This window comes from Nymphaea colorata, chromosome 3, assembly GCF_008831285.2.
Source record: "Nymphaea colorata isolate Beijing-Zhang1983 chromosome 3, ASM883128v2, whole genome shotgun sequence".
Lineage (NCBI taxonomy): Eukaryota > Viridiplantae > Streptophyta > Magnoliopsida > Nymphaeales > Nymphaeaceae > Nymphaea > Nymphaea colorata.
The window spans coordinates 26412477-26440235 of record NC_045140.1 but is presented as its reverse complement, the minus strand read 5'-3'; the positions used below and the strand labels follow the sequence as shown (position 1 = coordinate 26440235).

The window sequence follows — 27759 nt, the reverse complement described above, 5'->3', positions numbered from 1 at the left end:
CACAAAAATATAAAAGAATACTCAAATAATCCTATATATAGGTATATACATCAGATCTATGTCGCAATGGTACGGGTACGGGTGCTGGTATGGGTACGGAGGTACGGGTACTGGTATGGCCTTTTTGTAAATCTTGGTATGGCGGCATGGTGAATATTGTATATTATTATATATTTTTAATTGAAAAAATTTAAAAAACTAAATGATATCATCACATTAAGACAATGTTCCTTCCATGAATCCATAGATAATCTCACAAGTCAAAAAAAAAAAAAGATCAAGCCATTTTCTTTTTACTTTTTAGGTTATGATATAGTTTGGATCTGGTTCCGACCCGGAACCAGATCCAAACGTACAGCGCCATACTGTCGTACCGGCGTACCGGTATGGGTACTCCACCAATTGTGGCGTACCACGGTGACATAGCATCAGATTTATGTATACATACATACAAATCTACATTCATATATGTGTAAAACATATATGGATATAGATAAATATAATATAGACATAGAATCGATACATATATAAGTATTTAGTATTTACATATAAGCTAACACTCCCTCCAACTTTTGATGTGATCATCAAAAGTTTGTCTAAAAGAATGTTGAAACTTGGAGAACACAAGGCTTTGGTAAGAAGTCTGCAAGCTGAAATTTGGAAGCACCATAAGGCAATTCAATGTTATTCAAAAATTCTTCATGAATAAAATGACTAACCATCTTGATGTGCTTGGTTCACTCATAAAAAATATGATTCTTCTTGATATAGATAGAATTTTTATTATCATGGCACAACTAAGTAGGTGCCTCTGTCTTCGATCCCTAACACTCGAGTGTTGTTTTAGCCAAGCAATTTCAATTGTGTTTGATGCCATAGCACGAGATTCTGCTCTTGTACACGAGAAAGAGACTTTTTGTTGTTTCTTGCATTTCCATGAATTCAAAGGTTCATCTAAAACCACACAAAAACCAGTTCTTCAGTGTCTGTTATTTGGATCTCCTCTCCAATCAGCATTTGCATAAAGTTATAAACCATTCGGTTTAAAGAAGGTGAAGATGATAGAAACAATTCCTTATTTATCATTCCCTTGATATATCTAACACTTTTGAGAGTGGCTCCTATATGAATTGTTGTTGAGTCATACTACAATTCTCTCAAGGCATGGCTTCCATATCCGGCCAAGCAACATCAAGATACATTAATGGTCTCACAAGTTGCTTGTAAGCTATAGGATTCTCCAATGGTATTCCACCATTCTTCATTTTTTTTGCAAAAACTTCAGGAGTTCCAGCTATGTTGTCACATGTGATTACCAATGTAACAATAATTTCTGCAGCAAACTTGATGTGGGACAGAAAGTAGTCTCCAGTAGAATAAGCTACTTTAATACCTAAGAAGTATGCAAGAAAGCCTAGATCCATCATTTTAAGACTTTGTTATAAATTTTCTTTTATTTCTTTGACTCCCTCTTTACCACTTCCTGTAATCAACATGTCATCAACATACAATAGAAGAATAACAATACCTATGGAAGCATTCTTAACAAACAAAGCAGTGTCAAACAAGATTTGAATCCACACTTAGTCATAACTGTGTTAAACTGATCAAACCATGTTTTGGACTTTGTTTAAGTCCATATAAAGCCTTTTTTAATTTCAAAACTTTTCCTTTTGGGACATGTAAGCTGGGTGGAGCATCCATATGATCTCCTTTTTCCTAAGTCACATGGGTGCACCAACTATGGTGGCGCACCCGCACCCGCATCAGTGCGGGATGTTTTGGCTGAGTTTTCATTGATATATTGATTCAAGGTAACCTTGATAAAAAAGTTTAAAAATATAGACAACTAAAATTACTTATTTAACTATATATATATATATGCTCTCGCCGCACCCGCACCCCGCACCCATGTGACATAGCCTTTTTCTAATTTCCAATTTGGAAAAGCATTTTTTAAATCCAATTGATATGTATTCTATTTTTTAATAGATGTAAGAGTTTTGACGGTTGTCATTCTTGCTAGATGGGCAAAGGCTTCTTCATAATCCATCTCATATTCATGCATGTAACCCTTAACTACTAACATAGATTTATATTTTTTTAAGGTTCCATCACTTTTGATATTGCCCTCATAAACTCATCTACAACCAAGTTATTTTTCCAAAAGGAAGATCTTGTGTTTCCCGTGTATTGGCCCTCTTGAGTACATCTAATTTACTTTTCATGGCATCTTGCCATTTTTTGGGGTTGCTTCACTATATGTGGAAGGTTCAAAATAAGAAAGAATAGTACCCAAGCAAGTTCTATACCTAGGGGCAAAAGAATCATAGGAGAGTCGAGACAAACCTATTTGGACCCCATGCTCGCTTGTAGATCTCCTACGAGTTCTATCAACAAATGGGGGATCCTCAATTGGTGAATTACTAGCTTCAACATGAGTATCTTTATGTTGTGTTGATAATCTATTTCTTCTATGATAAGTTCTGATTTCCTTGAATGCTCCATGTTCATTATTGTTCGACATATTCCCTTCTTCTTCATAATCATATGAATCATCATCAGTCTTTGAAAGATATTTAAACAAAAGCGAATAGTCCCTATGATTTTGAAAAGCTTTATTTCTTTCAAATCCACTTTCTTTTTCAATACAACTTACATTTATTGAAATAATTAATTATCAATTTATTAAATCATAAGATTTGTATCTTTGGAGTTGGGAAATATCCAGTAAATGCACATTTAATAGTTTTTGAGCTTATTTTATCTGCTTTATTATTTTAAAAATAGAATTAGTTTTAATTTTTTTTTAAGTATTTCATAATCAGGTTCATACTTAAATCACTTTTCAAAGGGTGAGATATTTGATAAAACATTTGATGGCATTCTATTTGTGAGATAGATCAATGCTAAAGTGGCTTTTGCCTGAAAGTTTTTGAGATTGTAAGTGTTTTAGTTGCTAAGTCACATGGGTACTTCAGTAAGGTCCACGTACTCGTGTCGCTGTACCGGTACCCAAAATGAGTACTTTGACACTTGGGTACCTATAGATCCAAACTGCTTAAGTTTATTTTGATTTAATTTTTTTCACCTTATTTTTAATTCTATTCTTTAGATGTGAAAATTCGATTGATGATCATGTTTGTTTGACTAGGGGGCTGCTGGGTTGTCCATATGTTTAAAGTTTTTCATAGGTTTCTTAAACACACTGCTGCAAGAACCGTTGATATATATTTTCTATATTATTTATTTGTTTATGTTGATGTATATTTTTTATTTTGATACATATTTTCTAAGTATTTCTTATTGTTTATATATATATATACGGTCGTAACCCCGTACCCAAGTTTTTTAAAAATGGTCAGTACCCGTACCCGCACCGGTACCCCCATCGGCACCCGTACCCGTACCTATGTGACATAGTTTAGTTGTCTGCATGATATGCCTATTGTTTCCTTCAGATAATCCATTTTGTCAAAGTGTTCAAGAGCATCACTTTTGTTGTATTGTTCCAATGTTTCAAGTAGTTTTGGAAGTTATTTGAGATAAATTTTCCTCCATAATCGGTTTTAAGAATCTTTACTTTTGCATCAGATTGGTTCTTTATTAAGTTTGAAATTTCTCAAAATTAGTCAAATACCTCTGATTTAAGTTTGAAGAAGTAAATCCGACAAATGCCTAATAAAATCACCAACAAAAGTAACATAATATGATAGTCCTCCCTTTGATACAATAGAGGCTGGTCTGCATACACCCAAATGAACAAGTTCAAAGGGTTTTGAAGCAAAGAAGGTTCTTGATCCAGAAGGTGTAGATTTCATTTTTCCATGTAAACAATCACCACACTGAAAGTTTTCAACATATAATTTATTTGTAGGAGCAATAAAAAACCATGGTCTTACATTTGGATGCCCTAGCCTTTGGTGCCAAATGTCAATATCTATATTTTTGGCAACATGTAGCAGTATACATAAATTGTATCTCCTTTTCTAAAACATTCAGCTTCCTAGACTGGTGATCCTGCATCCAACATTTATTCGATGAAAAATAACATCACAACCATGATTTGAGATCTGAGAAACCAAAAGTAAGTTGAGATTCAAGTTTGGCACACAACTTACTTTTATTTGTCAAAATCATATTTGTATTCTCCAACTTGTAAAACTTTTAAAGAGGTTCCATTGGTGATAGTAACATTGGAAATTCTTTGAAATTGTTCATATTTTGTCAAATGGGACACATATAGAGTCACATGAAACGATGCTTCGGAAAACCAAGAAGGCATACTTTGTGGGTTGGGATTAGAAATGGTTGATGCCAAATGCATGCGAATTGTCTCCTTAGGAAGATATTGGAGGACCCTTACAAGTTAATTTAATGTAAAAGATATAGACATAAGATTACACCCTTCATCTTGCATGTTGGCAATCTTCTTGCTTTCTTGATCAAATTGTCCTCCATTGTAATATGTTCCTCCGTGATTTGAATTGTATGCTTCTCGTTATGTAGATTGACCATTGTTTTGATATTGATTCCCATAGTGAGGTTTAGAGGCTGCTAGAACTTTTCTTCCTTTTGTTTAATAGAAAAAACATTCTCCTGAATCTCTCATAATACATGAGATTTTGGGCAATACGAGGCTCAATACTACTATAAATCTATTCTTTGATTCTTGCACTTTTTGCTTCCCAATCATCTAATTTCCTGTAGTAACCATTCATGGCATTTTCTCTCTCCACCCCTTGCAATTCTCTTTTTATATCATTTTCAATTTTGGCCAAGTTAAGAGAGGGTTTGAATGGTAATACCTCAAATGAAGCCCCAAATTTGTTTGCCTTTAATATGCATATCAAGACATTTCGTCCAAAGTGTATAATTGGTTTTGTCAAGCTAGAATGGGACCACATAACTTTTATGTTTGGAGGAGCTTTTGGAATCTTCCATAGATTAAAAAAAAGCTGAAGCTTTTAATAATCTCCAAAAGAAGCCAAATCAACCGTTCAACAGTCAAGCAATCTGATTTCTAGCAGTGCCACGTAACCAGTTTTGAAAAATGAACAGCATGACTCGGCACCAGCACAGGTTTTTAGAGGAATTTGCAGCAGCTTCTCCATAGCAGCAGTGCAGCGAAAACTTCCAACAAAATCACGGTCAAGGCTCTGATACCACGTACTGTTAAACAGCTAACATGAACGATAAACAAAGGCACTAAGGCCTGAAGATACACAAATCTGGAATAAGTATGAAAGCTTTATTATGATAACAAGCTGTTAAAAAAAGCATATGAAATAGTCTGAAAGAAGCCTTATCTGTATACGAAAGAAATACACAAGGAAAGAGGGAAGAGCTGAGAGGAGCTAGACCTTGGGCTGGCTCCAATGGCTCTTTTTTTTAGAGCCATTAGCCAACCTGGTTAAAGATCAAACCTGACCAGGTCTTGGCTGACCAAAAGATAAGAATAAAAAATATTAAAAGAATACATGAATAGTCCTATATATAGGTATATACATCAGATTTATGTATACTCACATACAAAACTACAGTGATATATGTGTAAAGCGTATATAGATAAATATGTATATGGATATAGAATCGACATATACACAAGTATTTACATATAATCTAACAATTCTTGTGCTCCAGGGAACACCAAATGAAGATCTATCCTGTCTGGCCAATGAGGCATTTGAATTGTTGATATGGCATACAATGCCACAGGCTTGCCTCAAAGAGGCAGTTGTGATACTTCTTTCTTCTTCTAACAATTCTAACTGGAGAACAAGACTCTCAACATTGTCTTATTTGCGTCACTTCATGTACAGGTACACACTATATGCCAGCGTCTTCCTTTCTCAATTATTTATGCTTCGCATGATCAATTAAGATTGCTGGTTTTTATTTTTTTGGTTTACATGTGATGGTCATGGGGACCATTTCTAAATGTGATAGTGCTAGGAACTTTATGAGAAATGATGAGTTCCTCCGATGAAAACAGATCTGACCCGATTGTAGGCTCTTCATATATACCTGAGGGCCTAGAGTGTCGAGAATCCCCCAGCTTATGAATGAAGTTTGGGGATTTGAAGGCTAACCCTATTGGTTAGAACGCGATCGGGTTAGTGTGCGCCGACCATGTGCGCGTGAGTTCAGGTAGTATGCGGCTGCTACCTTCGCGTCAGAGCCATGACCAGCCGTGAGGCTCTTGCCACGCTTGAGAGCACGAGGAACAAGCCGAGGATCATAGGAGGATGATGTCTGGCAGGATGGAGCAGGTGGAGAAAGACGTTGGGAGAGCTAGGCTAGACTCTAGAGGATGACGGACATCGACCAGCAGGTGCAGTCGCTGGTGACCGACAACAAGCGATGACGATGCTGCTGCAAGAAGTGCTTAAACGTACGGTGGCACGACAACGGCCTGAAAATCCCTCGTCGAGCCTGAATAATCGAGGGGATGAAGGACGAGATCAACATGATTCACGCACCCCTGCTAACTCACCATCGACTGTAAATCCAGGTATGCCTCCATGGCTCCATCGTCTTCTACTGGAAACGCACCGAAAAATGGGGAAGGCGTCAGCCAAAAAAAGATGCCAAGTATGGGCTTTCCCAAATTCTCGAGGGAGGACCTGCTGAGTTGGGGTTTCAAGGCTGAGCAGTTTTTTGACTGCCAGTGCATTCCGACAAAGCAAATAATAGCTCTCGCAGCGGTGCGCTTGGAGGGCGCAGCCATCCGATGGTATCAGTGGCTGGTAGTCCAGCAAGGCAAACCTGATTGGGGAACCTTTGTGCAGGCACTCACCGATAGGTTTGGCCAGTCGGTCTACCTGGATTATAATGTAGAGCTTTCAATAATTAAGCAGAAAGGGGATGTAATCGATTATCAAGCAGAATTTGAGGAACTCAGCAATATGGTGCATGGATGGCATGTAGAGGCCTTAATCAGAGCTTTCGTGCGGGGTTTAAAAGAAGAAATTAAAATAGAGGTACAGGCAGCTAGACCACAGACCCTTTTGGAGAGTTTTGAATTGGCGAAGGTGGCGGAAGAAAAAGGTAAAGGAGGGGAAATTCGGCTCGAGATAGCCGAATGGCCAGGACACCAGCTTGGAAAAACTCGAGCCCTGTTGAAGAGGTTAAGGAACAACCGAACATGATAAAGGCTGCTAATGAAACTAAACAAATACTGGTGAAACGCCTTAGCTCAGATCAAATGTTGGATCGCAGGAAGAAGGGTTTGTTCTTTCATTGTGATGAAAGATGGTCTCGGGGTCGCGCTTGTAAGAAATTACACGTGTACCTCGTTGATGAGGGAGGAGAGGAGCCAGCTGAAGGGGCCACGAATAGTCAAAGACTGTGGACTCCTCACCAGAAATCTCTTTTCATGCTCTGGTGGGAGGCGACACGCGTCAGGTAATGAGAATTGAAGGCAGATTAAAAGGCGAAAGATTAGTATTCTGGTGGACAGTGAGTCCTCACATGTAGTTGGGGACGGTAGCCACCTGTCTTGCAAAGGAAAATGCACTCAGGAAATGGTTGAAATACAGGGCTAGAATTTTTTTGTAGAGTTGTACCCTCTTGCCGGGGGGTGGGGGTGGAGTACACCTAGGTATCCAATGGCTGAAGCAGCTGGTTAAAGTTAAGTGGGATTTTAAAAACATGAAGAAGAAATTTCGAAGATCGGAAGGTGAACGGAGTATACAAGCTAATAGAGGGCTGACATGGGAGGCTGACGCAGGTCCCAAATCAGTTGTTAAAACAGGAGGTTTACATCTCTTATTAATGACATTACAGCAGGACAATATGATGAACGCGACTAAGGAAGGTAATTCTCTCTCCTTCTTACAATCTGTATTAAATGAGTTTTCGGATGTGTTCGAAAAGCTTAGAGGTTTCCCACTGGTAAGAGCATTGGATCATAAGATTGAGGTGATGCCAGGGTTGTCTCCTGATAAGCTGAGGCCCTGATGTAGTCATTCTCAAAAAGAGGAGATTGAGAAATTAACGAGATGTTGAAGGAAGTCGTTCAGCCCAGCAAGAGCCCATACTCTTCTCCTGCACTCTTAGTAAAAAAAAAAAAAGATGGAACGTGGTGATTTTGCGTGGATTATAGGGCTTTGAACCCCATTACTATCAAAATCGCTATCTAATTCCAGTCATAGAAGAATTATTGGGTGAACTTTATGGTGCGGCAGTGTTTACCAAGCTTCGCCTAAGAGGTGGGTACCATCAAATAAGAATAGACCCCGAAGACAGCCCACAGACGACATTCCAAACACATGAAGGCCACTGCAAATTTAGGATCATGCCTTTCTGCTTGACCAATGCACCAATGGCATTTTAAGCATTAACGAACGACATCTTCTGACCTTATTTGTGCGAGTTTGTTTTGGTATTTTTTGACGACATACTTATTTACAGCAGGAGAGAAGAGTCATGAACATGTGAAGACAGTTTTGCATTAGTTAAGGCATCATAAGCTGTTCGCTGAGGCCTGTAAATGTTCCTTTGGTACCCGACAGGTCACCTACCTGGGACAAACTGTGGCCAGCCAAGGTGTTAGCATGGAAGATAACAAAATAACATCCATTGAAAACTGGCAGCCACCTGATGAGGCAGCCAGTTGGGCTTTTGTCGGGCTAGCTGGATACTATCTTTGGTTTGTAAGAGACTTTGAAAAAATCGCAGCCCCATTGACTGGTACATTGAAAAAAAAAGAGTTGGGAATGGAATGAGGACCACATGGTAGCGTTTGAGAAGTTGAAGGACGCATTACTAAGGCACCTATACTCTCTCTTGATTTCGGCAAGCCGTTTGTGGTGGAGACTGATGCTTCAGACTTAGAAGTAAACACAGTCTTCAGTCAAGAACAACAGCCAATAGCCTTTTTTTGCAAGGCCATTGGGGAAAGCTTCAGGGGTAAATCAGCATATGAGAGGGAACTAATAGCTCTGGTGTGATTGCGGTTCAAAAGTGGCGTCAGTACTTAGTAGTATGCAAATTTATTGTCTATACAGACCAAGTTATTCTGCTCTATTGTGTACAGCAGAAATCCCTTACTCCTTCGCAACAAAAATGAGTGCTGAAAATGTTGGGTTATGAGTTTGAGGTCTATTACAGAAAAGGGACTGAGAATCTAGTAGCTATGGACAGTCACATAGCTTTGGAAGCGAGAAGGATCAGCTATTGAACCCACTGCAGCTGAATACTCAGATTCGGCCTATAGCAGACTTTTGGGAACGGCTTGAAGATGAGCATAGAACCTCCCCCATAGTGCAGGAATTGAAAAGGGGCTTGAGCTGAATCAGGTACGCACTTTTGGGTACCACTGGAAAGAACCATATTTACATTACCAAGACAGAATATATGTTCCCCTGGAGTCTAGATTGGCAGCGCAGTTGTTGTCTCAATTTCATGGCACCTTGGAAGCTGGCCATCAAGGTGTAGAAGGCACCTATTGAAGAATTAGATGCTCCTTCTACTAGCCAGGAGGCCCAGGACTTAAGAAGGAAGTGCACGGGTATATGCGAAGGCTTGTGAAGTTTGTCAAAAGTATAAGTATGAAACCATCTGTCCAGCAGGCGTTTTCCAATCTCTCCCAATTTCCTTCCACATATGGGAGGATATCTCCATGGATTTTATGGAGACTTGCCTAAATCCAAAGGTAAATCAGTCATTTTGGTTGTTGTTGATTAGTTGTCTAAATATGCATACTTTATTGCATTGGCCTATCCATTTTCAGCAGAAGAGGTTGCCAAGGCCTTCCAAGACAGTGTAGGAAAACTTCATGGCATGCCAAAATCCATAGTTAGTGATGGGGATGGGATCCTCTATTCTTGAGTCACTTTTGGCAAAAAATTACTTCAAGCTGCAGGGAACAACTCTTAATATGAGTACCGCTTGGCGCTTACCATCCACAAACAGATGGTCAAATGGAGGTGATTAATCACATTCTAGAAACCTATCTCAATTCTCAGGTGCTATGCTGAGCATCAGCCGCATAATTGGATGGAATTCTTGTCATGGGCTGAATATTCATATAATACGACATCCCATTCAGACCCACATTTGAAGTAGTATATGGGCAAACCCCTGATCTACAACGCTTCTGACTCCAATTTGATCAGCTGGACAAGATGGAAGGACAGTTTCTCAGTTGAGATAGGGTGCTGGACATTATATGAAGCAACAACATCATGTACTGCAACTGAAATCCAAAATCATATGATGCGACAACATGATAAGGGGAGGAGGGACATGCAATATCAGGTCGGAGACAAGGTGTATCTGAAGAATTGTCCTTGAGGGGTAACTGGAAGTCTGCAGGGATACACCAATGTTCAGAGTACTCTTGGCCATTTCAGATTATTGACAAAATTGGGAGTGTAATTTATAAGCTCCAACTGCCTGAGGGCCGCTCAATCCTCCTTGTTTTCCATGTTTCCAGGCTGAAACCATATTATGAGTCGGCATCCTCCACGATGACAGACACCACTCTTCCTCCATCTCTGCAAGGGCCTATATCTCCCTTCCGAGTGCTCAAGCAAAAAATCAGTAAGGTAAAGGAGGGAACTCTTACACTCAATGGCTGGTGGAATGGCAGGGAGAAGGGGCCACTGAACCCACATAGGAAGACTCCACTGAAATTCAACAGCACTTCCCAGATTTCTCACCTTGAGGACAAGGTGAAGTTTAGGGGGGCGCGGGTGGGGGGATGATTAATAGTCACAGGGACTATTTTGTGAATATGATAGAGCTAGGAACTTTATGAGAAATAATGAGTTCTGGGTCTCAGATGAAAACAGATCTGACCCGATTGTAGGCTCTTCTTACATACCTGAGGGTGTCGAGAATCACCCAGCTTATGAATGAAATTCGGGAATTTGAAGGTTAACCCTGACTTTGAGTTGTAATTAGAGTGCGTGTGAGTTCAGGAGCTGGCGGCTGCTACCAACATGTCTAACTATTCATTCCTTGTTTTCTTTGCTTGCTTAATAGTGTCTTACTTCGTTATTATCTTACTTCCTTGTATGGAATAATTATCTTAACTGATTGCTTTCAAGACACCCTTGAGCCACATTATTGTGTGTAGAAATGCTCTGTAACAATTCCAATTCATTAAGGGGCCTCTACATCATTTTTGGTTCATATCTGTGCATGAAAATCTGAATCTATACATTGCTTGCGTTTCTGGTGGCAATTTAGTTATGGTTGCTTCATCACATTTCTAAATTTATTCAAACCAAGTTTCTTCCTATAACTGGAAAAGGAAACTTGCCATGCTGAATAAAGATAGTATGGCTAGCATTCTTGAACCTTTTCTTTGTTTTCTGCTTCCTTTTCTTTTCTTGTTCTGGAAGAACGGAGAGGGAGATGCTAGGTTTCTGAGAAATCAAACATTAGGACGATTTTCTTGTGGTATTCCTCAGTTTCTTTTTATAATTAAAGTATAAGAAAAAAGTGGATAGCAATGAAAGAAAATTTATTTAAACAAAAAATTAAAGGAGCCTTAAATTCCAGAAAATTAGTTGCATGTGCTAAAATCCTGGACACTTTAAGAATCTTCAACTTATCAAACCGCTATGTTTTGCAATGCCACTTCAATGTATACAAATGGAAAATATATGACTTCAGAATATGCAGCCTTGTGGATCTAGAGGACAGGAAAGTGACATAACTTTTGATGGTATACCGTATACCTATTCCAATGAGTTTGGATTACTGTCTTAAACTCAACCGTTCAATAGGGAACTCATTCTTGGAATAAAATACCATCTCGAGTCAAAGCATGCACAATTTTGTTGCCACAGTGAATCTACTTCCATGTCTTTATAAAGGCCTCTATTGTAAAGTACCAGCAAGGTTATCATGGTTATGGACGCTCTGATCTTAGGGAGGCAAAATCTTGTAAATTGCAGTCGTAACCATGGGAGTTAGAACAACTGTGGAAAAAAAATTAAAGAATGAGAAAGGAAGAAGAAAAACTCTTTATTAACCAAATACATGAGATTTTCTCCGTAATGTTGTGATAACATTGTGATATTGTCTTGGTAGCTAATTTCCTATGCTTTCAATCTCTCATAAGATTTTGCCTCCAACATTATTTTTTCTAGTATCTCCTATAGTGACAGCTAGCATAATTTCTAAGTGTTCTTTCAGTTGCTATCTGCAGGTCTGAATAAGATTTCTATGATGTATGCAATTTCATGACAATATTTCTCTCTCTTATTTTAGGCACATTTTTCTTCTTTCAGTTCAAGACAAGCAACAAATCTGGATGCAAATTGAGATGCTACTAAAAGACAGCCAGGTTGAGGTAGGACTTATTACTAACTTAAAGTGCATTCTTCTGTTGATGGCGATGAAGAACAAATGATATAATGAGAAACCTTCTTTATCCAAAACATGTCGGATCTTTATATCTCAGTGTGCATAGGCCCACGGCATGTGCTTTTATCTCAGATTTCCTAGCTGATCGCAGGAAACTTGGTGATGTTGACCAAAAAAAGTTCAATTGCCTCATATTCTACTGAACAGTTTTCAGCATTTGTTTTACAGAAAACAACATTTGTTTCATTGTTTTGTGGAATACAGGTAAGGGAGCATGCAGCAACTGTGCTTGCTGACTTAATGAATAGTGGTGATGAAGATCTAGCTGGGAATTTCCGTCACAGAGCATATGAAGAGGCATTCTCTCTTTATACAAAAAGAAAGCTGAGGTTTTTCACGTGGAATTTGACTTTTTGAATTACATATTGCTTCTGTGGACACCTTCATTCTGATGGAGTAATATTCTGTTATTCATGCAGGAATTTGGCTTTTGATGTTTCTTCAGCTTCCTTGCATGGTTCTGTCTTGGCTCTAGTCGCATTAGTATTGTCAGTTCCTTATGACATGCCCAGGTATTCTCCTTGACATGATGGATAAAATGGTCCCATGTTATGCTAAGTTGACTCAAGTTGGTCTCTATCTGCATTAGATTTAAGCAAGTCAGACTACGTCTTCATATCAAGTGGTGCATATTGATGGCGGTGGTTGTTTTGTCTCCTGTTCTCCTGTGTACACATTACCCTGCTGTTTATCACAATTAAATTCCTAGACAGCTTCGCGCTGTTAAAGCAAGCGAATTTACGTTTTTCTTCATGCAGGCTGCCCCTTCTTTTGGGTGACATTGATGAACCACTTATGTACTGCCTCTTCCTAGTGGGGCTGATTCCTTGTTGCTATCCTGGACATACAGCAAGAGATGTCCGCCCTGGGGGTTGTTTCTAGTCCTGTTCTTGGATGCATTTAAGCTGACCCACCTGGCCTGTTGTTCCAAACTTCCAAGCCCTTCCGGATGTTTCATCTAATTTATTTGGTTTCTCTTTACTTCTGTAATAGATTTTGCATGAAGAGCATGAGTAGGATATGTAGCATGCTCCATTTTCTTCTACCATTACATAAAGGACCAGTTATGAGAAATTGTTGTTGGCTACTGGCTAGTTAACTTGGAATTGCTTGTCAGCTATAAAAGGGAAGAAGTAAGAACAGCTCCCTTTTGTGACGCTTCCTGAATTTAAGACCGGACTTTCTTATAGTCGGGCAACTACAGCAAGGCAGTGTCATTCTTAAGAAATTGTTTTGTTTGACATCTACATTTTCCATTGCAGTCTTCACATTTATTGGTTTTGTTAGCCTGACAAAGCAATGCCTAATCCGTAGTTGAGTTATGGAAGCTTTGTATTCTGTTCTTACTTTGCTCTGATTCCATGCTTGTGTGGAAATGACGTCCGTTTTTTGTTGCTTAAACATGAGAATATGACTGTTAATGCATGACTTACTACCATATTGTCCTGACAGCATTTTGTCTTATTTCCATTTAAAATTGACATTGCAGCTGGCTTCCTGATACTGTGACGTTATTAGCTCGATTCGTTGTAGAACCTTCACCAATAAAATCCACAGTCACCAAGGCAATTGCTGACTTTCGGCGGACCCATTCAGATACTTGGATCATGCAAAAGGGTTCTTTCACCAAAGAACAGCTCGAGGTTAGTCAGATTGCTATTTCTTATGTGCTACCAGCCGTCTTTTAAGTTGTTTAAAAATCGGATAGGAAACCTTGTGAACTATCCCAATCGTGAAATGGCCATTTTTACCCCTCAAGTACAAACTTACCTTGAGCAGTTAGCTAGCCTTTGAGCTCAAAAACCTTCGATTTTACACCTTTTCCGAGTAGGACTCCAGAAAAGTATTGCCACCCAGGTCGCTCATGTCTAAAATTTATTGCGACTTCAGTCTTGGTTGGATTCTAAGATGCAATTGATAATCACGGACACACATTAATTACTAGAAGCACTTACAGAAGTCATAATCCCGAGCTTTATTTTTCAGTTACTTTTGGTTATCCTATTTATTCAGTCTTCTTTTCTTTTTCTTTTGCATGCAGATATTGGATGAAACGTCATCTTCCTTTTCGTATTTTGCTTGATGCCATTTTGTTGAAAGCTATTGGAAATAAAGGCTAGTGTGTGAACTCCTGATCATAATCAATAAATGCATATAAAACATGGGCATCTTTTGTGCTCATGGCCTGTGATTTTATTGCCATTTTCTTTCTAGGGGTAAGTTTATTCAATATAAGAAATGACCTTTATATCCGCTCTCAATAAAAAAATTTACACGTTTATTCACGAACAGAAGGTGGCAACACAATGTGCCCCACATTTATACAAAAGAGTGACGTGTAATATTGCCCCTACAGCTATAAGGCTATCAGCCACGTCTCTAGCTTAACTTTTCACTTATAAGCCCTTCAATGGAACCCACCAGAGAAAACAAAGAAATGAACAAGCATACGAGACTAAAAGACTGCAAGAGGATCCAATTCTGCGACCACCTCCTCACTTTTTTCTGCACAAAGTACATCTGAACTGGGAAGTAGATGGTCAAAGGCCAGAAATTGAGGGCACCCAAGACACCCAACACCTCGTTGAAATAAGGGAACAACATCGCTATCCCTGTGGATGACGCGACATAGGCAGTCCTGAAGCATATCCTGAAGAGGTTGGTTCTGTAGGGCGGCAGGCAGGGGATCTTTATAGTGTAGAATTTATGGATGAACCCTTGGTTGGGGTACTTGGAAGAGAGACACTTCTCTATAAATGCAAACACCGGTTGGCTGTACACCTGAGAAAGAAATGCCGTTCACAGTTACCCTCAAATTAAAAGGCATAAGCTAGAAAGTAAGAAGTGAATGAGGGGGAAAACATTCCTTAATAAAAGTTAAAACCCAAAAGTATGTCACAAGGAAGAGAAGAGATAATCCAAAGGGACTAAATACCCTCTGAAGGTCATGGCAGTTTTAAAATTACTAAAGTGTCGTGCACGTACGCTATGCCTGTCAAGGTAGTACGTGACATGGTGAAACAACATATTTTTTATACAAACTCATCTGGAGGCTGTTTCCCAGCAAATGCATGTACAACAAGTCATCTTGGCTATGTCATGTAGGTGCGGGTGTGGGTGAGGAACAGCGTTCAGTGTATTATAACCGTAATAATCATGTAAAAGGGCAAATAAATCAAATAAGCTATGTAGGTGTGGGTGAGAAACAATTAACAGTAGGTTATACCGTGATAATCAAATAAAAGGGCAAATAAACCAGACAATCGCTTAAACCAGTGCGACATCCTCCTGCAACCACGTCTGCGGTGGAAGCTGTCGAAGAATGCGTTCTTGTTTTTTAGATTCAATGCTAAAATATGGGCGTCACATGGAGCCTGCCCATCAACAATTTTTTTTGTTTCTTATAAAATAGGAAACATTTAGTGTTCTACTTCCCTCTTGGCTAGTGTTGTTTCTTTTTTACTGCCGACAAGAGAACACGTGCTGCCGACTCGAGTCTAACTGTACAAGGGAGTGGAGGAAGATTACCTGGTAGCCGCCAATTAAATGGACGACGATGCATGCGTTGGCGAAGTCAATAAGCCAGTAGGGCTCATAGAACCCAAACCCTGTGAGGAGATTTCCAGGCGTTGCATTCCCAAATGCAGCATAGCCGAAGCAGCCACAGCAGAGGTAGAAGAAAGTCGTTATGGCGATGGCAGCGGCCGACGCCTTCTTCATGGTGCGGTTCTCAGGCGGCGGGGACCTGATAGTGTCCTGTTTTGAAAAGTATGCGCAGAGAAAAAGAAGTAATGATCAAATCAGGTCCATGCTTCTCATTCTTCACGTAGTTTATGAAGTGTCATCAGATTATCCAACTCGGGTTATATTTTAGTTTATTCCATGAATTCTTAGTTATTTTTGAAGATTCTTCTCAGAGAAGGGCGCTTTTTGTTTTGCATGGTAGAATCTTGAAACTTTTTGTTGATTAAACGATGAAACAAATTCCTGTCCTTGTGTCCAACCTTCTAAAAAAAATTAGAGTTTCTGAATCAGATCGGAGTAGCAACTAGCAAGTCTGCACGTCCTTGCCCTCAAGCAACTAGCCAAGGGGCCCGAGCTTGGAAATTGTTGTTTTCATCAATCTTATCAGTCTCACAAGTCGTTTGTCCATTCCATCTAACAATGAATCTGTGGATACGTGATCTTAAAACAAATATCAGGGTTAAGGGATTATAAGAGACGTGAGCATTTATAAAGATTGATTGCAAATGTTGAGTCTGTCGAGGTTTCTCCGCATATGTGCGCTTGTTACATAGTAGTTCCACATGGATCGAAATTCTCTGTTCTAAATCCTTTCTCATTTATCCATGCAAACAGGCTGTCAAGTTTTTTTATTTTGAAATACTGGCTCTTTCTTGGAGGTTATTTTCAGCATGAAGAGTCAAGATCAGAGTAAGGATATGGCAGAAACAAATAATAGAAAAATAATTTACATGCAGTTCCTTAACTTTTTCAAGGGAACTTTAATTTCTCCGTGCTTACCTCAACCTCAAGAAGGATCATGGAATATGGATATGCGAATGCTATATCGCCCAGCGCTTGTGAAACCTTCCATACCTTCTGACTACTAGGAACTCCTTCTATGGTTCCGTAAGCTTTCCCGTTTTCTGCAGTTTCAAAATCCACGGGGCAAATCCAAATTAAAAGTTCTGGAAACGGGAAGAATTATTGCCAATTGTCCAATTTGAAGAGCATAACGAAAATCAATTTCAGAACTTTATACAGTTTGTCTTATGGTGCCTTAATCTTGCTAATACTTAAGATCAGTTAGTTTGTGGAAGTTAACAGGGAAGGATCGGTTCTCACAAACTCAAGAGCTTAATGGAACCGTAAAAATTGCCTAATTTCCCCAATCAGCATGCGTGTGTGGACACACTTGCTCATGTGTAAAGATTTAAAGCCCACAAAAGAAGGAAAAAGGAAACTGCAGAGAATTGTAGAATCAATACCAATTACTTTCGCAACGCCTAGTCCAAACCCAATTGTTGAATAACAGAAAGACATGATAGCAGCTACAGTTGAAAGCCAGCTCATGTTATGGAAATCTGGTATCTGGGAGCATATAATCTGAATAAGCCCAAATGCCAGCATGTACAAGCTATCACCATATGTACAGGCTGCTTGATGTCCTTCTCTGTGAAAACAGTTGGACCTCTGGATGGCTCTGCAACAAGAAGTTTAGGAAAAGATAAGCCCCGAGTGAATGTCTAGCTTCTGCTTCTCATGTCCAAGTCCTTATCTTTAAACAACCAAATCATATTTCCGGTTTACTGGAACTGAACGATAAATAGCTATACGTCTACTAAGTAGTTTTTGTATGGTTTATATTCATAGTTTATGGACAAGGGTACCTCATGCTGGTTGAAGTAGTGACTGTATAAGCAATACCCATTCCATACAGTGTGGCATACTGAATCAGCCCACAAATCCATACCTGCTTTTTACCTGGACTAGCATTAGGAAGAAAAATTCACACAAGCTGCACTCTCAAAATTCAAGTGGGAAGAAAGGAGGCAGCTCATGTATGCACCGTACCAAGATTGATTCTAACAGCACTCATGTATGTGTGGTTTCGTCTTCCTGTGACAGGATCTGGTGATCTATAACAATCTGAGAGCATGAAAGAAGAAATGCAAGTGACGATTGCAAAAAGTATCATCATAGCAGGACCAGCTATCCATCCCAACTGCGCAATGCTCCATGCAAGAGACAAGACTCCGGCACCAATCACGGCCGTAATAATATGGGCAACAGATGTCCATGTAGTTCCTGATTGAAGAAAAGTGTTACCAAGAAACGGAATCGGTAAAACAAGCATTCAATAGAGATGGGATCCAGTTACCAGTCCTTATCACGTTTTCGTTATCTTCCTGGCTGCAAGTCGATATTTCGTCGGAGTTGGAACCTTTCTTGTCGATTTCCATTTCTTGCATTCCTCTGGTTTGCTTCACAGTGAGGAGTTGGGTTTTTATAATATGAAGTACTTCAAGCATCTGGAGGGCTAGGCTGAGCTGGATTTTCAAAAGTTACAGGTCCTTCGGTTTCCTTCACGGTTGATATCAGGCCTGCTCTGAAATCTGTGATGAATACCAATAGGCCCTCCCTCCTGGTTCCATCATGTTATGGAAGAATCATGTACACAGAGCTGATAGGCCCCTAACGAGTTAAATGTGAAGCTAGCAATAATGCATGGTTTCCTAGAAGAGACAAGGACCTGCATGGACATGCATGGTTGTCTGCATTATAAATGACAGATGCCACTATTGGGCACTGTCAACTGATTACTCTTATGGGCCATTGAAGATTGAGAAACAGTAAAGCTGGCAGCCCTAAAAGTTGGTGTAAGGTCTCTATCCAATTTGTCTTTGGTGGTAAACTTTGAAAAGTTGAGATTCTACTAATTGACTGTGTTCTTGGTAAAAAGTGATTCTGTGAGGTGATTAAAGCTCTTGTAACCGATAATAAACCACCTGACCAAGATCAACCTTAGTAACAGTGTACGCTAATAACCCGCAATACTGTGCCCCTCAAGACATTAATTTTGGTAAGTGGAGAATTAGTTTCGTTTCTGGTTGTATATCAGTTTGTCAGATTTTGGACAGGAGGCCATTTCGACAAGAACATGCCTCCTTGTCATGTCCGGCATATTTCATTATTGACAGCTGATAAAAAGCAAGGGAAAGCCAGAAAGGTTGCTGTTTGTTTTTTACCATCTGATTTTTTACGAATAAATGAAAAGTTTTTTCCCTTCTAAATTACTTATTAGGAATGTACAACAAGTGAGCCAAGCTCGAGACTTGGCTCGACTCCATAGTGCTTGTTTCAGGCTTTACTCCTTCATGAAGTTGGTGCAATGGATGGAGCAGAGGTTGGTAGGCAGTCAGTCTTCATTTTGAATATCTAGAGTATCAACTCTATGTGCTGCAAAAAAGGAATAACCGATGCACAAGTTGAAACATGGTAAAGATGACACGTCGAACCACTGGAAGCAGACCATACATCATATGGAAACAAGGAGTTGAGTGGAAGCATCGACCTTGAATCCTGCAATCTTTTGCGCTCACCTTGGAAGGCTAGCTCCAAAGAGAGGGCTCACTCTAAACCAACTACCAAGGAGCCTTTCTAACGTCTTCGTCCCGCAATAAACATGTCTGTACCTCAAGATAGAAAGTTGCTCAACTTGATGTTGATGGAACCAGCCATTGGACGACTAACAGGCCCAACCTTCCATTGCCGTCCACCTTTTCTATCTTGGACGATAGTTTCTTTGAGTTCTATTCCAACTAAATCATTACAAAAGGAATCTTCGAAATCAACTGAAACTCGCTGAGTTGAGCCGGAGTTCAGTCAGCTCAAACTCGGCTTGACTGATGAAACCTCGAGCTCAAGAATAGCTCGACGGAACGAGCTCGACTCGGCAGTTACGTGTTGAGCTCGAGCTCAATTCGATTAAGGCTCGACAAACTCGTTTGAATAGTATTGATATTCATCGTTACGTGTTGAGCTCTAGCTCACGTGTTGAGCTCGAGCTCAACTCGATTAAAGCTTGACAAACTCGTTTGAATAGAATTGATATTCATTATTACGTGTTGAGCTCGAGCTCGACATCGACTTGATTAAGGCTTGAGCTTGACTCGGCAGTTATGTGTTGAGCTCGAAGTCAACTCGATTATTTGTACGAGCCGACTCATGAACTCGCTCAATTCGTTAAGCAAATGACTCGGCTCGAACTCGTTCACGAGCCGAGCTTTAACGAGTGGAGCTCAAGACTCAATTGTTCACCCCTAACTGAAACCCATGACATTAATGGAATATGCTCTATCCAGGGAGCAACCCAAGTGTCAATATGGTTGCATCTTCCAACCTTCTATGTAACACAATCTACAAGAGTATCTGCCCCTTAGGCTCTTCCAACCACACGACAAGAACCCGTATGACTACAATTGTTCATCTAGAGTGAGGCATTGCCACTACACACACAAATATTTATGATAAGGAGTTAACCCAGACCACTTTCTTCTTTTTGAAGACATGCTGCTCACAAGCGATAGATAGAGTGCATTTTCTGTCGGTCCTCCGAATGCTACAATGAAAACTTACGAACAATGATACAGTTCCTGCTTTTGGAAGAAGAAGCTAGAGAACCAATAAAGCCGGAAGGATGCAACAACCAATTATCATTCTCATCCCACCTCCCAATGACAATAATTTCCCATTCCAGAGCCCATAGACTATATTTTTTTAGCGCCTAAAAACTCCAATACAATTATTAACTAAGAAAAGGCTTGAAAATTTGCCTGGCCAAGCTTAAACTTGGCTCAAGTTGGGCTATATGGTCTTGTTGTTTGGTGGAGAAATCCAAACGAATAACATTATTTATTATCCCAATTATGAATCGTCATAATTGACCTGGCAAATAAAAGTGATGTATGACATGAATATGACAAAAAGGGGATTTTTGGGCAAATTTGGGAATTTCTCTTTTTTTTTTACAAGTATGCAAACCAAAACCAATCACAACACCCCACCCTCTTCCCCCTTTTCAATTATTATGGAAAAAATTTTAGTTGTAATTTTACATTTTTTATTTAGTTAGTATAAAAATTTTAGAAAATTATACTGCAGTTTTGTTAAAAAAAAATTGAAACTATAATATATATATATATATATATATATATATATAACTAAGAATTCATAGGACCCCTCATGATTCTGGCCAATCTCTAGCCTTAGGCTACACCAATGAGCTGCAGATTTGTAAAAGGACCTTTTTAAAACCCTCTCATTTTGTGCCTTCACTAAAAAGGGAAGAGATTTTCCGAAGAAATTTCACTTTGATGTCAACTCATACAAACATAGCTTTGGAATCTTCTTCAGGATCATCAAAGATATAAAGGGTAAGCACGGGACCACTTTACTTTACTCGTATTCTGACTATAAAGCGAGACGGGCGAAAAAGATGAAGGGTCTTCCTCCATTTCCTGTCAACGAAAAACAAAAATTTGCTCTCCATTTCTTCTCTAGTTCGCTCATCTTTCTACTGCCCCATTTGCAGACAGAGCTCAGCTGCATGAGGTGAAAATGCAACGAAGTTCATGAAAGTTCCAGTTTTTCTACGACCAAGTTCAGCTACATGAAGTCCGGTGGCATTACTAGCAGCAGCAACTTTGGAGTTCATGAACTTGGCTATGTTTTCTCGACTTCCAAACACATCCTTATAAAAAGACAACCTTTTTCACTTTCAGGCTGCTCGAAAGGCTTTTCACTCAAACAAAAGGCGAGGACCAAAGAAAAGTAGCAGAGAAAAAGGAGCAAAAGACGAACACTACGTTGTTCCAAGAGATTAAAGCAGGTGGAATCTTTCCATGAGTTTCTCAATCCATTCATTGGCTGCGTCAAGTAAAGCTCAACATCCAAGGTCTCTTTACAACAACTTGTAGATAAAGCACTTCTTGAAGAGATTTTTCTTCTGGGGACCCTTTTGGGGCTGCTTTTGAAAGGCATCATGTAGAGGACAACCTTTCAATTATTGGTACAGAACGAGAAGAGTATAGAACAAACAAAAGTTCCCGCATCTTTTGGAAGTGATTTATATCAAACACTGTTTGTGTTTGAAAGGTGAAAATAAACGGCTGTTACTTGAACTTCAAGAGGCATAGTGCAGCGGTTCACAACTAAGGAATTTTAGGTTGAATTTTGTAGTCATTGTCACATAATGACGTGCTATTCCTATACACAGTAAACTGTAGCAAAGACTTTGATGGAACAGAGAAACACTAGCTCATGACTCTAGAACAATCGGCTGATAGCTCTCTGAAACTAATTTTATTCAGCCAAAAAAAAAAATTATTTCAGAAGGGTCATATTCAACTTAACTTTAATATCTAGAATAGCTGCCGTTGCTGGTAAACACAGTTCAATTAAGCCTAAGGCTCAGGCTCGAGCTGGTCGATACTCGAAACTCAAATTCGAACCTAATCCGACACCTAAAACCTGAGCTCGAGCTTGACCTAATTAAATAAAAATATAAACTTTTAATATAAAATAATATATAAATATAATTAATTTTAATAAAATATTATCATTGTATATATAAATTAATAAAATATGCATTAAAATTTTTTTATCAGGGCTCAGTCGGGCCCACCCAGGTCGGTTCTCTTTTTCGGGCAGGAGCTTGGCCTGAGTCGGTCAGGCCGGATACAAGGTACCGACCCGACACCCAGCCTTTTAAGTCCAATTACTTCTTTTTTTATTTTTTTAGTAATTATGTAAACAAGAGAACACGGATGCCAGATATTCGCCCTTTATGCTATATGCTTCCCTTTGTTCCCAAAACATTTGTCAAGATATTCATGGTTTTCTTCACCATGTTCGGCAATTAAGTCTGAAACAAAGTATGGCTTCCAAATTTAGTCTCCCACTGGGCCACAAGAACCCATATGTCCCCTTTCATTTCCGACCGATTACTTCATTTTTTTAATTCGATATTCCTTTTCAGTTCCCAAACATTTTAATCTTATACACACATGATAACAGTAAACCAAGACAGACGATGAACTGCGATCAGGTCAGAGAGAAAGAGAGAGAAAGAATGAGAATTTCCGATGAACATGATTAACTATAGGAGTATTTTATCGTTTAATCACTTGAATGTTATAAAGTATTATAATTATTATATGGTTTTAAATCAAAAGAACCTTTACCCTCACAGGACTTTTGATTTCCGTCCGGCAGGACATTAGGAATCAAACGTCTAATTCCTGGCATCCCAAGAACAGAAAAAACAAGCACAAACTGCCGTTTAGTGCAATTTGGAGCACATGTTTCTCAGCATTCTGTGAATGCGAAACGCTGCACGTTTGCGTGGAAAAAATGTTTCTTTTCTTGAGTGAGCAGAAGTAGTATTTCATTCATTGAGAGTCAAATGTCTCTTCCTCTTTGCTCTTACAGTTTAGAACTTAGTGTCTAGTATTGATCCAATGTATATCAGTCAGCATAATGTTTCCACCCCATTTTTTTTACATAGCAACATAGCATCCATAGGAATCCATTATCCTATTAAAAGACATAAGTTTGTATGCATTCGAATGAGATTTAACACATTTATTTGTTTCATTATAGTTTATTCACTGACTTTAACTTGTCATATTTATAGTCATTGATTTAAAGGATCGTAATCACAAATTTGTATGAATACAAATGAGATTTAAACCAATTATTTGTTTCATTGTAGTTAATCTAATGAATTTAATTTGTAATTTTATTATGACTTAAAAGATTGAAATCTCAAGTTTATATGAATACAAATAAGATTTAAGTGATTTATTTGTACCATCAAAGTAATGCAAAAAAAAAAAAAAAAACAAGTGAAAAAGAACAAACAAACCTTCAGCGTGCAAACAAATTTGTCAGTGAAATGACAATACCTCATGCTGATCGCAGAAGTGATTGTATATGCTGTTGCGGTGCCATACATCATGATCTGCTGAAGGAGCGTACATGCCAATTCATCCTTTCCTCCTTCAAATAGAGGGAGAAATTTTTTTAATTATATGGCACTAACAGAAGCTGCACTTCATTTTTAGCAGGATTTAACAACCAAAACAACTATTTCAGATCGGGTCACCTTTAGAACCGAACCAAGTATGTGCATGTGTCATGCTAGTATGCACGAAAATGGATAACAGTCTGGATCCAAACCTAATCCAATCCTATACGACTTTTGTTGAGTGGGGCCAGTTTCTACCCTTTGATTCTAATACCGGCTCCATATCCAGATCCACTTGCACCAACTACAAGCAAAGCCGTTGCCTTGTCCTGGCATATAATAACAGGACTCAGACGCGTACTGACTTAATAAAGGCGGATACTGATGGTTTTCAATTTAAAACCAGAAGATATGGATCTATTGTAACATGTTTTTTGTTGATATGGCAGAAGATCCATAATAAGATTCATCGCTCATCAAACTAGAAAATTTAGGTTGAACTTAAGATCCACACTTAAGTTACCTTTTTGTACATTTATTTGGCTGTGGAACCCATTGCAGTTGTAGGCATCCAATGCCCAGAACGATCCACAATATGGGTCAAGATCCAACTAATTGGCAAATACGATCCAACCACAAAGTACAAAAATACAAACGCAATATGATAGAAGATTATGGTTTTTTTTAGAACACACCTTTCAAGAACACCATGTTCTCCGTCCACCATTTGATTGGTGAATTTAGTACCAACGTTTATAGCCACATTTTGCTTATTGAATTTAGCAACAACATTTATGGTCGCAACGTATGATCTCTTGGGAACGAGAACATAGCGTTCCTGAAAACATGCATTATTCTTATCGAATGTCTTTACTGAAAACCTCAATATGATAGTTCCAGGGCTTTGATCTCAATCCCCACCTTATTGCGTGCTCTTTCACCTTCAACTCAATCTTGGGCTTGAAGGTTTTGAGCAAATCCACTTGTATGAAGCTAACCAATTTCAATTTACAAATGATATAACAAAAGTCAGGCTAGGTTGGTTGCATTAAAAAAAAAATACAAAGGAATTTAACTAAATAAATTAAAATTAGTCATTATTGTTATTAAGTCTGGGCATCGGGTCCGGCCCAGCCTGCCCCGATAAGGAGTTGGGCTTGGCCCAGCACGACACTCGAAACTCGAGCCCAAGCCCAGCCTGACACCCGAAATTTGGGCCAGCATCGGTTCGGCTCGAGCTCGAGCTTGAGTCGAACCAGGTACCGAGTACCTGCCGGCGGCTCGGTCCAGTGCCCAGGCTTATTTGTTATTACTGATGAGCGGATATAGGTCGGCCTGGCCCCTAAGCAGTGGCAGAGCCGCAAATGGTCTAGTGTGGGCACTTGCCCACACCAATCCTTAGTACTCCTCCATGCGTGAAAGTTTTGGATTAGCACACCCGTCGCCAAGATCTCTGGCTCCCCCTAATCCCTGTTTGGGCAAGGATGTGAATGAAATGTGTATCAGCTGAGACAAGCCCAAATGTGTACTGTTGCTGATACCTTTGGTTTTTAATTCATCTACTTTGCAACTACCAATTGATTCAAACAACTCCACGTTCTAACACCCATTTTGGATTCTACCTCTCTCAAACTGTTGCCCATGAAGGCTTGGCCATTAGTTGCAGTTAGAATTTACCTTTCAGAGAACAGATCCATTAGGTCCTCTGAATTCTTCAAAGACGCCCAAGCCATCAAACAGTAAGAAGGGGGAAAAGAGAGACTGGAAGGTGGGAACGGAAACCTGACGTTCAACAGGTTCGTCCTCACTGCAACTGGCAAAACTGAGACGTGCACGCCACAACCTTAGTTTGGGCCCTTATTCAGAAGTGCTCCATTTGGACGTAATACCCCACAGCTGCTCTATTAGACAGTGAATAAGGTTTTTATATTGGTCTCTATTATCTATGGACGCTTTTCTTAGGCCATTTACGGACTTTTATTGTTGTTTTAAAACCCCTTCTTATCATTAACATGTTGGCAAGAATTTTTATGTACTAGCATATATTGTTCATCACTGTTGCTGATATTCTGCCCACCCAATAGAAATTCTGTTCAATTAATTGCAGGGGTTTGGCATAGCTGGTGGAACCAGTGATTAATAGAAGACGAGTTTCCAGCTTGAACCCTTTGAGCATCAACTTTCTATGCAATTGTACGCAGCTCTGGGGCAACCAGGAGGGGGAGGAGGTGGGGAGCCTTAGCTAGCTTCTTCTTCCTCCCAGAAATATTTAATTCAAGTTGCAGTTGGATAACCAGCAGGCACACATTCGCGCCTTTTTTTGGATGAAGGAAAACAAAGGAGGGTGGTCATTCTTGTACTCTGTTGGCTAACTAAAAAAAGAGCAAAATGAAAAAAGAAAAACTGTTTGGATGCGATGGAAAGGAAAAAAAAGAACAATATAAATTCAGCTCCTTCTTTTTCCTCAATCCAAACAGGATACATATCTTGTTCTAGTTGTGCCTGCCTCCATGTAAAATTTTAACTCCTTCCATGGCTACCAAGGATTTCCTTACATGAAGCTGCTTCTAGCCTATCACAAGGAGAGCGTATCCTCAAACTTAAGTTTCCTGCTACAAGACTTTGATGTAATCCAACTAACGAAGCATAAAGTTCGCGACATCTCTCCTGCTTGGTAAGGTTTTATTCTATGCACCAAGCCCTTCGCAAACAATCATATAATGCATTCAATCAACATGCAAAAAATGCATATTGAACGCGACTGAGATGAATGAACTAAATTAAGAATTAAGATTAACGTGAGGCCTAAGTCTAGTTCTGATATAAGATCATATACGAAGAAAACTGAAGAGAATTGACTAACCTAAGTGCTGCCTTACAGCTTGCATATAGGTGTGGTTGATGATGGACCCTGTCTCTGGATCAGGTGACCTGTAGCAATCGGCAAGCAGCCATGAAGACAACACAGTGACTGCTGCAAAGATCAGCATTGAAAGAGGGCCTCCAATCCATCCCAGCTGAGCCACACTCCATGCCAACGACAGAACCCCTGACCCTATCACCGCTGTGATTATATGGGCAGTTGTAGTCCAGAAATTCCCTGCCAACAACAGGAAGATCAAAATTTTAGCTATTCGCAAGAATGCCAACCAAATCTTTCTTCACAATCAGAGGGAAAACAGAGGAATCAAGATTCTGGTTTCGTCCGAAAAGCAGAGAAATCTGAAATTTGGGCTCCTGGGAGATTGGGTGTTCACCTGTTTTTTTCACCAGGTCGTATGAAGATGATGATGATGAAGTAGCGAGCAGTGGCTTCTGGGCGTAATCTTCTTCCTCCTCCATTGCTGCACACTCCAATTCTTCTCCGCGTCGGATGGGAAAGGTGGAGAAGAAGAAGTCGACATTGGCATTTCTTCAGTTCAGTACGTTTTTAGCTGGGGATCCACGATCGGCCGGTAAGAAGGTTTGGTAAATGACAGGTATGTTGTGGATTGATTACACTCCGGACGTGTACGCCAAACCCAAATCGGAGAACCCCAAGTGTCGGTGAGCAGCCGGAACGAGGACCACCCAAAAGAATTTACAGATAACTTCCTAGACTTCGAAAAATTATGAATAACTTCTTGACTAAATAAAATGTTTCTCAATCACGCGCTTCATGAATGAAAAATATTAAAATGTGCTTAAAAGGAGTAATAGTTTCATATCTTTTTCTCTCTTGCTTTTTGCCTCTAGAATCGCAGAAGCTCTCGTTTTTTGAGTACTTGCATGTTAAGGTAGACTACTCGATTTAGATATATTTTAGCAACTTTTTGTTTACCAAGTGTATGTATTTTGTTTAT

General features: G+C 39.4%; 3 protein-coding genes across 9 annotated transcripts in view; 1 reads left to right on the top strand and 2 right to left on the bottom strand.

Moving 5' to 3' along the window:
- The window catches only part of LOC116249642 (proteasome activator subunit 4-like), a 54151-nt gene extending 39565 nt beyond the window's left edge, over positions 1-14586 (top strand). For 4 of the 6 annotated variants that reach the window (XM_050076638.1, XM_031622813.2, XM_031622815.2 and 1 more), the window contains exons 30-35: positions 5644-5822; positions 12229-12310; positions 12589-12713; positions 12804-12896; positions 13874-14027; positions 14426-14586. In XM_050076638.1, the coding sequence (XP_049932595.1) occupies positions 5644-5822; positions 12229-12310; positions 12589-12713; positions 12804-12896; positions 13874-14027; positions 14426-14467 (675 nt within the window). In that variant the 3' untranslated portion in view covers positions 14468-14586. The other 2 variants (XM_031622814.1, XM_031622817.1) reach the window with 2 other exon arrangements.
- Positions 14587-14645: 59 nt separating this feature from the next.
- Positions 14646-23946, bottom strand: LOC116249644 (probable amino acid permease 7). Its single transcript, XM_031622820.2, has 8 exons — positions 23856-23946; positions 18269-18532; positions 17962-18195; positions 17778-17871; positions 17376-17590; positions 16909-17033; positions 15913-16140; positions 14646-15165 (listed from the first exon to the last, which is right to left on the bottom strand). The coding sequence occupies exons 2-8, from the start codon at positions 18417-18419 to the stop codon at positions 14764-14766; spliced, it is 1449 nt and encodes a 482-aa protein (XP_031478680.1). The 5' UTR covers positions 18420-18532; positions 23856-23946; the 3' UTR covers positions 14646-14763.
- A 2390-nt stretch (positions 23947-26336) lies between these two features.
- Positions 26337-27384, bottom strand: LOC126409892 (amino acid permease 3-like). 2 transcript variants are annotated; one of them, XM_050076643.1, is made up of 3 exons: positions 27175-27383; positions 26781-27017; positions 26337-26489 (listed from the first exon to the last, which is right to left on the bottom strand). In XM_050076643.1, exons 1-3 carry the CDS (start codon positions 27257-27259, stop codon positions 26485-26487), a joined length of 327 nt encoding a protein of 108 aa, XP_049932600.1. In that variant the 5' UTR covers positions 27260-27383; the 3' UTR covers positions 26337-26484. The 2 variants fall into 2 exon arrangements, with proteins under 2 accessions (XP_049932600.1, XP_049932599.1); XM_050076642.1 differs by lacking the exon at positions 26337-26489 and adding an exon at positions 26496-26618 and having other exon boundaries at positions 27175-27384.
- Between the last annotated feature and the right edge of the window lie 375 nt (positions 27385-27759).

What these genes read in the sequence shown, in the direction of transcription:
- LOC116249644 (XM_031622820.2), bottom strand. Translation starts at nt 18,419, where the DNA reads ATGCTTGAAGTACTTCATATTATAAAAACCCAACTCCTCACTGTGAAG. An exon ending in CGAAAACGTGATAAGGACTG is followed by an intron (nt 18,196 to 18,268) that starts GTAACTGGATCC and finishes TTCTTCAATCAG; the next exon opens with GAACTACATGGACATCTGTT. An exon ending in TGATCCTTCTTGAGGTTGAG is followed by an intron (nt 16,141 to 16,908) that starts GTAAGCACGGAG and finishes TTTTCAAAACAG; the next exon opens with GACACTATCAGGTCCCCGCC.
- LOC126409892 (XM_050076642.1), bottom strand. Translation starts at nt 27,259, where the DNA reads ATGGAGGAGGAAGAAGATTACGCCCAGAAGCCACTGCTCGCTACTTCA. An exon ending in CGACCTGGTGAAAAAAACAG is followed by an intron (nt 27,018 to 27,174) that starts GTGAACACCCAA and finishes TGTTGTTGGCAG; the next exon opens with GGAATTTCTGGACTACAACT.